The sequence below is a fragment of the Mauremys reevesii genome, linkage group 5 (assembly GCF_016161935.1).
Source record: "Mauremys reevesii isolate NIE-2019 linkage group 5, ASM1616193v1, whole genome shotgun sequence".
NCBI classification, from domain to species: Eukaryota; Metazoa; Chordata; order Testudines; family Geoemydidae; genus Mauremys; species Mauremys reevesii.
This window is the reverse complement of record NC_052627.1, coordinates 9,803,513-9,817,621: the sequence shown is the minus strand read 5'-3', so window position 1 is coordinate 9,817,621 and position 14,109 is coordinate 9,803,513. Positions and strand designations below refer to the sequence as shown.

Here is a 14,109-nt window from a genome sequence, read left to right as displayed (position 1 = left end):
CATGAAATAGCTGATTTAAAGTGATAAATCCTTGTTCAAACCTGTCTAAAGCATTTTCCTAAGTGTACCTTGGGTTCTACCCTCATGTTCGTTGATCAGAGTTACCTGTCTCAGTTTGGACAGTCTCAGCCAGATTGTCCGAATGAAGGTAATATTGATGAGCTGGTGCTTACTCCCGTGATAGTTGTCCTAGCAGTGGGCATTGATATCGTAAAATGTCAGTCCCCATCCTCAGAAGGGCTTGTATGGTTTAGGTCCCCCATTTGGAGTCATTCCCAGAAATCACATTAGGAGTATTGGGCTTCTCTTCTCCTGCTCCTGTCACTTCCAGCCCCCGCCTTCCTCTTGTTGAGCAACGCTCAGTCTGACTTGTCTCACCTCTCCCACTCTGTTACTATTATCCGCAGCCCACACAGCCCCTCCATCCACCTTCCTCTGTGACTCCTGTCTCCCCCTCTCCTCACAGTCCTTCCACTTGTCTCCCCTTGCCTTCCACTTCCATGTTGATGGCCTGTGCCTGCCACTGGCTGCCCACCTCTTTGCTCTTTCTGCCTTGTTTGATCTTGAACCCTAGATCAACTCGTCTACTTGACAAAACAGTCTTCACAAAGCATTGCTCCCTCTGGTCTTCCGATTCTGGTCATCACCTTGTCTCCTCAGCATCACCCACCGGTCCCTTATCTGTTGCCGCTCCACCCAGCGCTCCTGTAACTTTCAATCCCCCAATGTTTTCTCTGCCACGTGACGTCTTCCCTCTCTCTCCTCACTCTCGTCCATTGAGTCACTTGTCCTGGTGCTCCTGAACCTTCTCACAGTGCTCTGTTTCAGCACTTCCGGGGCCTCGTCTGGTGCATAATTTTTTCAGCATGTTACCCTGTGAACTCTGAAGGCCCGAGACCTCTCTTGTGAGGCACCCTAGAGAGGCTCCTCTAAATCCTAAGAGTAGGAAATTTGAATTGGCCAAGACCCCAGAGTGTCAGGACTGGGACGCATCAGTACACGCCCATTTGCCCTCTGCCAAGCCCAGCAGGGCAGCTTCCCCTCCAGAGCATCTGGCACTGTCGCGCTGGAAGCAGAGGACTACTTCAAGCTCTGGCTTCTCTACGCAGTTGCAGCCGTGGTGCTGAGCTCCAACGAGAGACGGAGGCAGTGAGAGGGGGCAGCAGCTTCCTGTATGCTTTTGTCACAGCCTCCAACTCCCAGGAGGCTCCATGCCAAGGCCTCCAGAGTTTCCCTGCTTCTAGGAGCGGAGGGGGGTTGGGATTCTGGGTAACAATACATGCTAAGAGACCTTGCCCAGTCATTGAGGGTCTCTGCAAAGCACTCAGTACTGGCTGCAGTGTGTCGGGAGAGGTAGGATCTCTCAGAACAGCAGAGGTGCTGTGGCTGGTGCTCCCTGGCACAAGAAGATTTGGTCCAGATGCAGAGTTCCGACCTCTAGTGCAGCCCGTGTCAGAGCCCTATGAACTTCTGTCAATGCACCAAACCTCACCCATCACAGAGACAATTCAAGCCACTTGAATCCTCTACCTGGGCCAGTCTGTCCTCACTTTGAGCTGAAGGACCTTGCCTGTTAGCAGGAAGGAGAAGGGAAAGCAAAGGACCTCTGCTTTCCCCAGGTGACAGAGCATCCATCCTGGGACCAGAAGGTCCTTGATCTGCCAGAAAAAGTCAGGGAACTTCCTGTTTGTCTGTATGGCCTGCCTAAGGGGTTCCTCAGTTCCTGCAAGTGACAAGTAGCAAAGGGCACAGCAAGGCACCCTGGTCTCTATGCTATTGAGCAGTAGGCCTGTTGACCACTTTGACTAGGGTGAGCTGCCCAGTCCAAGAGTATACATTCTGTTCCCACTGCCTTCCTCCTCTAATTCTCTGTTGCAGTGGTTCTCAACCTTTCCCATACCTGAACTCCCTCAGACTCTGCCCACTTAGCAATATGCAAAGGATATGGTAGCCACTCTCTCCGACACCTGTCTGGCCCCCAAGTTCAGAACCAATGTCGCCCTTTGCCCCTAGATAGAAGCATTCAGAGAAAACTACTGCTGGTCAGTAAGGTATTCAGCAAGGTCAGAGCCACATTCAGCAAGGAAAATCTTGTGTCTTCTCTGAGCAATATCCAGTGATTCTAAACTTTGCCATGTGAAAGCCAACCGACGTCAGTGTAGAAGAGGAGCAGCCAGTGTTGAATGCCCTTTTCGTCACATAAAATAGCAAAGAGGGGTGTACTGGTGGGCTTACCTTTGTTCACAACTTTTCCAACCTCAACTACCTTTTTTCAGTTCCACTGACATCGTCTCTGCCACCAAAGCTTCCTGGCGAATTGAACAATGTGTCCAAATGAATGGGATGTACTCATTGCCTTTGAATGGAGTATGCCGAGTTCTCAGTCCAGACAGCAATGGCACTGGAATATTGCCTGGATGTTAAGAACTTGAGCTTGACAAACTAGCATTAGTGTTCTCTTGATGCACTTCTCCAGTTATTTGCTCACACTGTGTCTGTCCCTTAATTGTGAATCTAGTTCCTTCTCTGATTTTTCTTTTCCTTGCCTTACCACTCGTCACCCAGAAAAAGCATTGCTGTTCTTACCTAGGCTGTGATATTCAGCCCTTTTGGAGCATCTCTGTGTTGCTTCATGCACCCCTGGTAGTCAGAGTTCTTGAAAGGGCATTGCACCCTCCAGTAGTCACCTTCGCAAAGTACCCAAAATGCACCACAATGTTCTGCTGCCAAGTAACTGGACTCGCTCCAGCAACATTTGAGACTAAGAACCTCCACAGCGTATTGGTCAAACCTTTCATGTCTCTTTGGGCTTTGCTGGGATATTCATGTCTCATAGGGTATGGAATGGCTTCCGTATGAGGAGAGATTAATAAGACTGGGACTTTTCAGCTTGGAAAGGAGATGACTAAGGGAGGATATGATAGAGGTCTATAAAATCATGACTGGTGTGGAGAAAATAAATCAGGAAGTGTTATTTACTCCCTCTCATAACACAAGAGCTAGGGGTCACCAAATGAAATTAATAGGCAGCAGATTTAAAACAAACAAAAGGAAGTATTTTTTTGCACAGTCAACCTGTGGAACTCCTTGCCAGAGGATGTTGTGAAGGCCAAGACTATAACAGGGTTCAAAAAAGAACTATATAAGTTCATGGAGGATAGGTCCATCAATGACTATTAGCCAGGATGGGCAGGGATGGTGTCCCTAACCTCTGTTTGCCAGAAGTTGGGAATGAGCAACAGGGGATGGATCACTTGATGATTTACCTGTTCTGTTCATCCCTTCTGGGGCACCGGGCATTGGCCACTGTCAGAAGACAGGATACTGGGCTAGATGGACCTTTGGTCTGACCCAGTATGGCTGTTCTTATGTTTGCTCTGTATGCATAAGGGTACAGCAGTCTTTACTGAAAGTGAGTTTTTTCCCCAGCAGACACTCTTATGCTTATTAACTCTGACTCTATGCACAAACTGATTAAATGAGTCATAAGGGTTAAAAGCTACACAAAAGCAGCGCAGCTGTAGTAAAGCACTTCTGTGCCACCCCAATGTCCCGTTAGCCTGAACTAGACAACAGGACAGATGTGAACTAAAGATAAACCTGGTCCGTAAATATTGGAGTGATCAGGAAGTGCTGTTTGTAAGACAGAAGCTCAAGGAGATTTGAAGTTCAGAGCTCAGTTATGTCAATGTGTCCTTCTAGTGGCTGACGGAACATCATAAAGAATGTTTTGTTCTAGTTTCTATTGTGGGTGCAGAGAGTAGGCAGCATTGGGAGAGGAATGTGAGCATGTGGTTGAGAGAGCCATGCAGTACACTGTTGTTATTGTTGGTGCTATTATCATTGTTTATATCTGTTATTTTCCTCCCCTTTCAACTTCTAGGTTCTGCTGTTTGGCAGCTGATTGCCTCTTTCTTGAAACTCCCGGTATCTGGGACCCACTGCATAGTGGGTGCTACCATTGGATTCTCACTTGTTGCAATCGGTACGCAGGGTGTTCAGTGGATGCAGCTTGTCAAGATTGGTAATTGACATTTCCTTTTATGCGTGAGGGTATGTGGAAAATCATGCACTGACTGCAAACGTTTTTACAGAAATACTCTTTCATGATTCTAATGTGCTGTATTTAACTTCCATCCCCCTCAAATCCTGTTGTTCAGAAGGCATGTGTGTGTCATGTTCACTAAGGGCTAGATAGTGACTTGAGGCACCTCCCGGAGCAAGGGGTGGTGTGTAAACTGCATCACCCCAGGAGTAGCTCTGGGAGACTTTGTTCCTCAGGGGCACTCACTGGGCTGACAGTTCCTCCCCTGCTAACTCCCAAGGGGGAGTACTTTTGGTGGTGGCTGATACCAGCAGCAAATTATGACATCTCCCTTCTCTTCTCTTCTCTCCTCACACACACACACAGGCTCAGCTGTACTGGTCAGCAAATGAGGGGTGGAGCCAAGATACCCCTTGTCCTCCCCCCCCCCCCCCTGCTCCAAGGACAGAATAAGCATTCATGCACCACCCACCTATGCCTGAGCACCTGGTCTCAACATCTAAGGTAGCCTCTGTAGGAGTTTAAGGGAGTCACGCTCTAGCCCTGTGTTTGTTTTATGGAGAAGGTACTAGCGTACCACAGGGGCATTTGACTAATTGAAACTAGAATTTTTTTTAAATTCTGTTCTTATATTTTTGTTGAAGGTAAAATAGCCAAAGGCAAGCGTGAAACATCAGTGTGCGCAAAACCTTTAAACTGATCCGTCTGTTCTTAAAATCACATGTCCCGAACCATAAGCACTCTTGGGTGGGATTTTCAGAAGTGTTCAGCACTGGCTTAACTCTGCTTCCAGGGAAAGCAGTGGGAGTTTTACCCCTGAGTGCAGTGGGAGAAGAGCGAGGTCAGCTCTGAGCACTTTTGACAGTCGTAAAAAGTTATTTGCCTTGTCAAAACTCAGATCACAACAGTATATTCTGTAACTTGTTGCAGTAAATCTTGGCCCTGACCCTGTGAGTTGCCCCTAACAGGCAAATCCCTGTGCCTGCACCGAGTCCCACTGAATTCAGTAGGGCTCCAAATGGGAACAGAGGTCTGCTCACCCAGAGCAGCTTTCAGGATTCAGGGCCATAAAGATTAACCAAAGATCAGGATTCTTATTCCGATAGCATTCAGCCATGGGAAAATTCTTGTGAGTGGTGCAGTTGCTGTAATTGCAATAAAAACAGGAGTACTTGTGGCACCTTAAAGACTAACAAATTTATTTAAGCATGAGCTTTCGTGAGCTACAGCTCACTTCTTCAGATGCATAGAATGGAACACACAGACAGGGGATATTTATACATACAGAGAACATGAAAAGGTGGAAGTATGCATACCAACAGGCAGAGTCTAATCAATTGAGATGAGCTATCGTTAGCAGGAGGAAAAAAACTTTTTGAAGTGATAATTAAGATGGCCCATAGAAGGTGTGAGGAGAACTTAACATAGGGAAATAGATTCAATTGGTGTAATGACCCATTCCCAGTCTTTGTTTAACCCACAGTTAATAGTATCTAGTTTGCATATTAATTCAAGTTCAGCAGTTTATCTTTGGAGTCTGTTTTTGAAGTTTTTTTGTTGCAAAATTGCCACCTTCAAGTCTGTCACTGAGTGGTTAGAGAGGTTGAAGTGTTCTCCCACTGGTTTTTGAATGTTATGATTCCTGATGTCAGATTTGTGTCCATTTATTCTTTTGCATAGAGACTGTCCGGTTTGGCCAATGTACATGGCAGAGGGGCATTGCTGGCACATGATGGCACATATCACGTTGGTAGATGTGCAGGTGTATGAGCCCCTGATGGCGTGTCTGATGTGATTAGGTCCTATGATGGTGTCACTTGAATGGATATGTGACATCAGGAATCATAACATTCAAAAACCAGTGGGAGAACACTTCAGCCTCTCTAACCACTCAGTGACAGACTTGAAGGTGGCAATTTTGCAACAAAAAAACTTCAAAAACCAGACTCCAAAGAGAAACTACTGAACTTGAATTAATATGCAAACTAGATACTATTAACTGTGGGTTAAACAAAGACTGGGAATGGTTGGGTCATTACACCAATTGAATCTATTTCCCTATGTTAAGTTCTCCTCACACCTTCTATGGGCCATCTTAATTATCACTTCAAAAAAATTTTTCCTCCTGCTAACGATAGCTCATCTCAATTGATTAGACTCTGCCTGTTGGTATGCATACTTCCACCTTTTCATGTTCTCTGTATGTATAAATATCCTCTGTCTGTGTGTTCCATTCTATGCATCCGAAGAAGTGAGCTGTAGCTCACGAAAGCTCATGCTTAAATAAATTTGTTAGTCTTTAAGGTGCCACAAGTACTCCTGTTTTTTTTGCGGATACAGACTAACACGGCTGCTACTCTGAAACCTGTAATTGCAATGTTATTCTGGAAACCTCTTGCGTGAGATTTTCAGAAGTGCTTAGCATTAGTAAAACTCCCATCAACTTCAGTGGGCGTTGACGTAAGCCAGTGCTGAATGCTTTTAGAAATCCTAGGAGAGCACCCAAGCTATATGATAACAATGCCAGCTGTGCGAGAAGAATCAGCATAAACTTTGTCCACTGGTTATTTTCCTATTTGATAAATACAAAACTTCCTCAATTACATGGGATGGTACCACTTATTGGTTGTTATATCTTTTTTTCCTCAGTTGCCTCTTGGTTTATTTCCCCACTGTTATCTGGTTTGATGTCTGGAATGCTGTTTCTGCTGATTAGATTCTTAATTTTAAAGAAGGTAAGAGGCTAGCAACTCTCCACTCCGGTGCATAGAGGTCATGACTGCCGTACTGGAGGCTGTGCACCATTTGGTTGTCGACATTTCCAAGGAGTTAAAAGGGTGCTATGTCAATCTAAAGCATTATTTTAATATACACTACTTCACTGGGACACGACATATTGGGATGGCTGCTTTATCAGCATGTCTCCTTGAAAATGGCTTTGCACAATGATAAATGATAATGAAGGCTGCTTAACCAGGACAGTGCTAGCGTAACCTTTATTTAATAGGAGTGAATTAGCTAGTGCCAAGTAACAAAACCGAGTTTAACAGGTGTGAAATTCTAAGCTCTGGTTTTCTGGTACACCAGAAGTCAAAAAAAGATTGAGGTGTATGTTATCCTGGGTGCTCAGGAAGCCGCAATCGGTGGCGGCTGGGTTTCAGTGGCTTCAGTTGAGGTGAGGGCAGCAGCATCCAGGAAGCAATAAATCAAATAGTTCCACATTGTGGAATTTACAAGCTCTGTCTGCAGGGGCAGCTCCAGGCCCCAGCACGCCAAGCGCATGCTTGGGGCGGCAAGCCGCTGGGGCCGCTCTGCCAGCACCGCGAGGGCAGCAGGCGGGCTGCCTCTGGCGGTTTGCCTGCGGAGGGTCCGCTGGTCCTGCGGCTTCGGTGGACCTCCCGCAGGCGTGCCCCTGCCTGCTGTGCTTGGGGCGGCAAAATCCCTAGAGCCGCGGGACCAGCGGATCCTCTGCAGGCCAACCGCTGGAGGCAGCCTGCCTGCCGTGCTTGGGGCGGCAAAATCCCTAGAGCCATGGGACCAGCGGACCCTCTGCAGGCAAACCGCCGGAGGCAGCCTGCCTGCCGTGCCTGGGGCGGCAAAATCCCTAGAGCCGCCGGAGGCAGCCTGCCTTCCGTGCTTGGGGCGGCAAAATCCCTAGAGCCACCCCTGTCTGTCTGCGTTTGTTTGCAAACCAGCAGTGCTTGAAGTCAGATGCTCCTTTATTATAATTTTCTGCCTCCCTCAGACCTCTCAATCTGCTGTGGCCAAAATGTGGGATGCGGTGTCACAGAGACCCAAAACAAGAACAAAAAAACCCATACAGGAAATTTAAATAGATGCAGTATTAATTCCTTTGGCATAAGTAACTCTTCAGTAGCCTCAGCTTCATTCTTTATTTCTAATATAAATAAATGTAAACAATAAAAGTGGGGGGATATGGAGAACTTTGGGATTATAATGCATCATGTCCTACCTTTCATGTGGGACATTTCAGTGAGATGGTCTCCCTCACCCCCTCTCTTTTTAAACCTGTGAAATGAAATGCAAAAAACATACATAGAACAACAATCAAGCCATATATCTAAGCACTCGAAACTCAGGAAAAGTCACAGGTTAGGCTGAAAATGCAACTTAAAACTCAGCCCACTTGTGTATATGAATTACATGATGGCATATTTCACAAAAAACATATACAATTTTTTGTACAACGTTAGATACACATGGGTAGCAAGTTGTACAACTGTGCATGTATCACAGTAGTTCTTTGAATATGTATCAGCATGGATCCGACTGTTCGGTGAGAGGCGCCTCATGTGTGAGACCAGAGTGTTTTTGTATAGCAGTGTCTGTCCGGGCTGTGCATGCCTCCTCAGGCTGCCTCCTCCTGCTCCCATATGAGGGTAAAAAGGATGAGATGGTCACAACCCTCCTCTCAGTTCCCTCGCGTTTGGCAGTGAGGTAGAACCTGGTGAGTGTCCGACCCACTAATTCTAAGCGTTGGCTAAACCTTCTACAAACAGTCAGAACTCTTCTGATTCTTCCACACACAACCGCCATGATCTATATCAACTAATCTGGACTGAGCATTATTGGTTAGGCCCCATCCTTCCACATTACATTCCCCACCCCTTCCATACAAGGTTGCTTAGCATGGTGGACTCAAAACCTGCAGGCTTCAAACCCTGTCCATCCTGCAATGGTCTAATTCCACAGAAAGATGTACACAGTAAGTGTTTCTTCTGCCTAGCAGAGTCACATACACTGAGCAAACATTTGTGCCTATCCTTCAGTGGTCACCACCATGGAAAGACCTGTTAGCTTCACCTACAAGGCTCAGCTGCCACCAGCCTTGTCTGGGTACTGACCACTCCAATGCCTGTCCTAAGAGCCAGCCGTATTCCTGTGGTATGCTGCCACTGCCCTGTTGGGGTTACTGTGGTCTACCATCCATGTATTGAGAAGGTCAATTGGTGACCAAAGTGGCCTTGCAAACAGTTATGGATGTCTTTGACACCATGGCCAGGTCTGTGGCCGCTGTAGTAACAATGCGTGGAACACTGTGGCTCCAGGTGCTGGGAATCCCAAGAGAGGTACAGGCCATAACCGAGGACTCACAGAGCTGTGTAGCAAGCAGATAGTACTCTACGCTCATTAAGACTTGTGATGCTGCACGAGATGCTGGCAGGCAAGAAGCTGCATACTTTGGATGTGTCCAGAATTCTGCTCTATTTTCTTAATAGGCCCAACCCTTTCTGGCTGTCTCTCTCCTTCTTTGTGGCCAGTTCTGGCACCCATCAGAAGGCCAAGCCATCCAGTCATAGAGACCCTCCAAATGGATCACAATATGTGTTTCCACCTTCTATCAGATGGCTGGCAAATCTCTCCCTCTGAACATCAATGCATACTCCACCAGGGCACAGGCAGCCTCTTCCGCCTGCTATAGGAACATTCCAGTCTTTGAGATCTGCAAGGCTGTAGGCAAGCCATTCACTCCCTTTAAACATTATGCCTTTGACAGGACAACCAGGTCAAGTGCCAAGCTCAGGAGAGCAGTACTGCTACCACTGTTTGATTTAATGCAGCTGAAACGCCTCACTCCTACCATCCAGAGGAGAGGCTGTGTGCCAGTCACCTGTAGTGGGATCTACAATGACATGTACTCGAAGAAGAGAGAATGTTTACTTGGCCTAGAGTAACTGTGGATCTTTGAGATGTGGTCCATGTGGAACCTGTGAGTCATCCTCAGCTGCCAAAGGAACCATTGGACTAGGTTATCATAGAATCTCAGGGTTGGAAGGGACCTCAGGAGGTATCTAGTCCAACCCCCTGCTCAAAGCAGGACCAACTCCAACTAAATCATCCCAGCCAGGGCTTTGTCAAGCTGGGCCTTCAAAACCTCTAAGGATGGAGATTCTACCACCTCCCTAGGGAACCCATTCCAGTGCTTCACCACCCTCCTAGTGAAATAGTGTTTCCTAATATCCAGCCTAGACCTACCCACTGCAACTTGAGACCATTGCTTCTTGTTCTGTCATCTGCCACCACTGAGAACAGCTGGGCTCCATCCTCTTTGGAACCCCCCTGTCAGGTAGTTGAAGGCTGCTATCAAATCCCCACTCACTCTTCTTGTCTGCAGACTAAACAAGCCCAGTTCTCTCAGCCTCTCCTCACAAGTCATGTGCCCCAGGCCCCTAATCATTTTCCTTGCCCTCCGCTGGACACTCTCCAATTTGTCCACATCCTTTTTGTAGTGTGGGGGGATCAAAACTGGATGCAGTGCTCCAGATGAGGCCTCACCAGTGCCAAATAGAGGGGAATAATCACTTCCCTTGATCTGCTGGCAATGCTCCTACTAATACAGCCCAATACACCGTTAGCCTTCTTGGCAACAAGGGCACACTGTTGACTCATATCCAGCTTCTCATCCACTGTAATCTCCAGGTCCTTTTCTGCAGAGCTGCTGCTTAGCTGGTCAGTCCCCAGCCTGTAGCAGTGCATGGGATTCTTCCATCCTAAGTGCAGGACTCTGCACTTGTCCTTGTTGAACCTCATCAGATTTCTTTTAGCCCAATCCTCCAATTTGTCTAGGTCACTCTGGACCCTATCCCTACCCTCCAGTGTATCTAACTCTCCCACCAGCTTAATGTCATCTGCGAACTTGCTGAGGGTGCAATCTATCCCATCATCCAGACCATTAATAAAGATGTTGAACAAAACCGGCCCCAGGACTGACCCCTGGGGCACTCCACTTGATACCAGCTGCCAACTAGACATGGAGCCATTGATCACTACCCATTGAGCCTGACAATCTAGCCAGCTTTCTATCCACCTTATAGTCCATTCATCCAATCCATACTTTTTTAACTTGCCGGCAAGAATCCTGTGGGAGACCATATCAAAAGTTTTGCTAAAGGGAGAGGGAGAGTCCTGGCTGACCTACCCTTAGGAGGAGGCTTGGGGTACATGCACAGCCCCAACAGATCCTGCTATTCAAAAAACCTCAGGTCTTGTGCACATGAGGTACATACAAACTACAGTGAGACCCCCATGACTACATCTTAAAGAACTGTAACTATTGGGGAATAGCAGTTCTTTACACTGAACAGCATTACTTGTGAGGCACAAAAGGATTTATATGCATTTCCACTGTTACACTCATCTGCTACATTTATACATGTGACTGTCAATATGCTACACCGATTTAATACAATTACCTATTTAGCACATGCAGAAACCTTTGTCAGCAGATGGAAACATTCAGTGTGCACTTGGTTTTAAACAGAGGCTAGAAATAGGTTTTTAGAAATCATTGAATAGGTCACTGCAGTAATACCTAGAGCCCTAGCAAGATCAGGGCCCCATTGAACTGGGTTCTGTACAAACACACAGTGAGAGTCCTTGCCCCAGAGAGCTTAGAGTCTAAATGGACAAGACAGATAAATCGGTGGGTGAGTAAATAGAGAGACAGAGAGATGAAATGACCTGCCCAAGGCCATTCAACAGGTCAGTGGCAGAGCCAGGGACAGAATCTAGGTCTCCTGACTGGAGTCCAGCTCCCCATTCACGAGACAATGCTGCTGCCCATATTTTTAAATTACTCGCCATCAGACTGCTATGGTGGCCGCCTTCCCCAAGCTGCTATCCTGTTTGTGACTGGAGGCACCATTGCTATGAAAGTAGGTTTTATGAATAATCATACAAACCCAAATCTTTTCCTCAGCATCTATCCAGAGTAACTGGGCTGGAGAGTAGGGAACACAGAGGTTGGAAGTAGGGGGGGAAGCCAGAAGATCCATCCAGCTGATGGTGGGGATGGGTGATTTTTTGTCTCAACCTTTGCTAGTCCTGGTTCTTGTGTACACAGCAAACCCATGTGACTTTTCCTCTTTTCTCATTATTATGCAGGAAGACCCTGTACCCAATGGTCTTCGTGCACTTCCAGCGTTCTATGCTGCTACAGTAGCCATTAATGTGTTTTCCGTCATGTACGCAGGAGCCCCAGGTGAGTGCGAACTCTTGCATTTGAAGTCCAGAAGGAAAGCTTTGTTCTGCCATGCATTCGTATTAACTCATTTTGTATTTACTAACAGGTCCTGATGTGCACTGTTGAATAATAATAAAAATTTAATGCATGTTAAATTCTCATGTTAACAAATAATACAGGCAAAGGATTAGTAGATCTCGCTCCATTAGTCTCCCAGAACCTTAATGGTTGTCTTGATTTTTAAAATACAAATGTATGGCAATCTGAAGATCAAGCAGTCTGTTCAGTAGAGGGTTTTATCTTTTTATCCTTAGCTCCATTGCTGCCTTCTTCTCTGTCACTTGTGGCTTCCTAGGAGGCGCAGGACCAGCCCACAGGGATTCTTTCCAGATGTTTTGCCATAGAGGACATAGTGCTGCTTGGGTGTTGTGAGAGTGGTCAGGCTTTTTAAAGCTGCAGTTATCAGTGGGTGTAAATTGGCTACATTGTTGAGGGCCTGGCCCCGTGTATCTAAATTCATTTCCTTTGTTTTTCCCTCATTACAAGAAACTGTCCATAGCCAGTGTAGCATTAAGGCAACTCCTTTGAGGGTGTGTGTGTATTACAGAGACACTACTAGCAGCGCTGCGTCGCCATAGCTATGCTGGCATGAGCCGGCAGTGTAGAGGCAGCTTACTCCGACCAAAGGAGTTTTTCCATTAGTGTAGGAACAGCACCTCCCTGAACGATGGTAGCTATATATGATGGAAGCATAGCTGCATCTACATAAGGGATTAGAGCAGCATAGTCAGAGGTGTGGTTTTTCACAGCCCTGACCAACTGAGCTATGTTGACTGACATTTAAATGTAGACCAAGCCTCATATAGTACATGGAAGGGACTAGGGGTTCTGAGGGGGATGTTGATGGATAGTACTGCAATTATTCCCTTCTCTTAATTGGATTGGTGCACACGCTGTTTAAGGATAACCAGAAATGTTCCTTTCTAGTTCTGTTCACAGTGTGTTAGCCAGGCATTCTGCAGTGGCTTAATAAACAACATAAACAAAAGAGTAATCTTAACATCCTTCCTTTCTCATCACACAATCTGAAAGACATATATGAAGAGAGACGTCTGTTTGAGACATAGCAAAATAAGTGGTCAGACTCTGAGGCCCCTGTTCTGTAAGCTCTTACACAGGCATAGGCGGCAGGTTTGTATAATTTTTGGTGGGGCCCAAAATGGTGGTGCCCCCGCCACTCCCGCCCTGTAAGCCGATATAAAATGAAGCTACAACGCGTCAGTGCCACAAGATTACAAGGTTGGAGAAGGGGTAGGGGGTTCCAGGGGCCAGTCAAGGGACAAGGAGCAGGGGGGGTTGGATGGGGCAGAGGTTCGGAGGGACAGTCAGGGGACAGGCAGCAATTGGATAGGCATGGGAGTCCAGGGGGTTTATCAGGGGACAGGTCGGGGGTGGGGTCCTGGCGGGAAGTTGGGTGGGGTCTCAGGAGGGGGCAGTTGGGGACAAGGAGAAAGGAGGCTTAGATAGTGGCTGGGGTCCCGGAGCAGTTAGGTGCAGTGGTCTCGGGAGTGGGTAACGGGGGACAAAGACCAGTGGTGCTTAGATAGGGGGTGGGGGTCCGGGGAGGGGGCAATCAGCAGCCAGGGGCTGGGATTCAAAGGGCTCTGAGCTGCTGGCAGCCGCGGGGAGCCCTGAGCCCTTTAAATCCCAGCCACCGCGGCTGGGATTCAAAGGGCTCTGGGCTCTCTGCCCCTGCGGGCAGCCCAGAGCCCTCCGATTCCCAGCTGCGGCTGGGATTTAAAGATCTCTGGGCTCCCCGCGGTTGCAGGCAGCCCAGAGCCCTCTGATTCCCAGCCGCGGCTGGGATTTAAAAGGCTCTGGGCTCCCCGCCGCAGCGGGCAGCCCAGAGCCCTCTGATTCCCGGCCGCGGCTGGGATTTAAAAGGCTCTGGGCTCCCCGCCGCGGCGGGCAGCCCAGAGCCCTCTGATTCCCGTCCGTGGCTGGGATTTAAAAGGCTCTGGGCTCCCCGCAGCAGCGGGCAGCCCAGAGCCCTCTGATTCCCGGCGGCGGCTGGGATTTA

At 47.6% G+C, this 14,109-nt stretch overlaps 1 protein-coding gene across 7 annotated transcripts in view; it reads left to right on the top strand.

Annotated features, from left to right (window-relative positions):
* The window catches only part of SLC20A2 (solute carrier family 20 member 2), an 81,354-nt gene that overhangs the window by 33,343 nt on the left and 33,902 nt on the right, over positions 1-14,109 (top strand). For 6 of the 7 annotated variants that reach the window (XM_039539817.1, XM_039539814.1, XM_039539820.1 and 3 more), the window contains exons 3-5: positions 3,884-4,024; positions 6,695-6,780; positions 11,951-12,047. In XM_039539817.1, coding sequence (XP_039395751.1) covers positions 3,884-4,024; positions 6,695-6,780; positions 11,951-12,047 — 324 coding nt within the window. Of the gene's footprint in view, positions 1-3,883; positions 4,054-6,694; positions 6,781-11,950; positions 12,048-14,109 lie in introns of those variants that run through there. The other variant, XM_039539821.1, reaches the window with a different exon arrangement.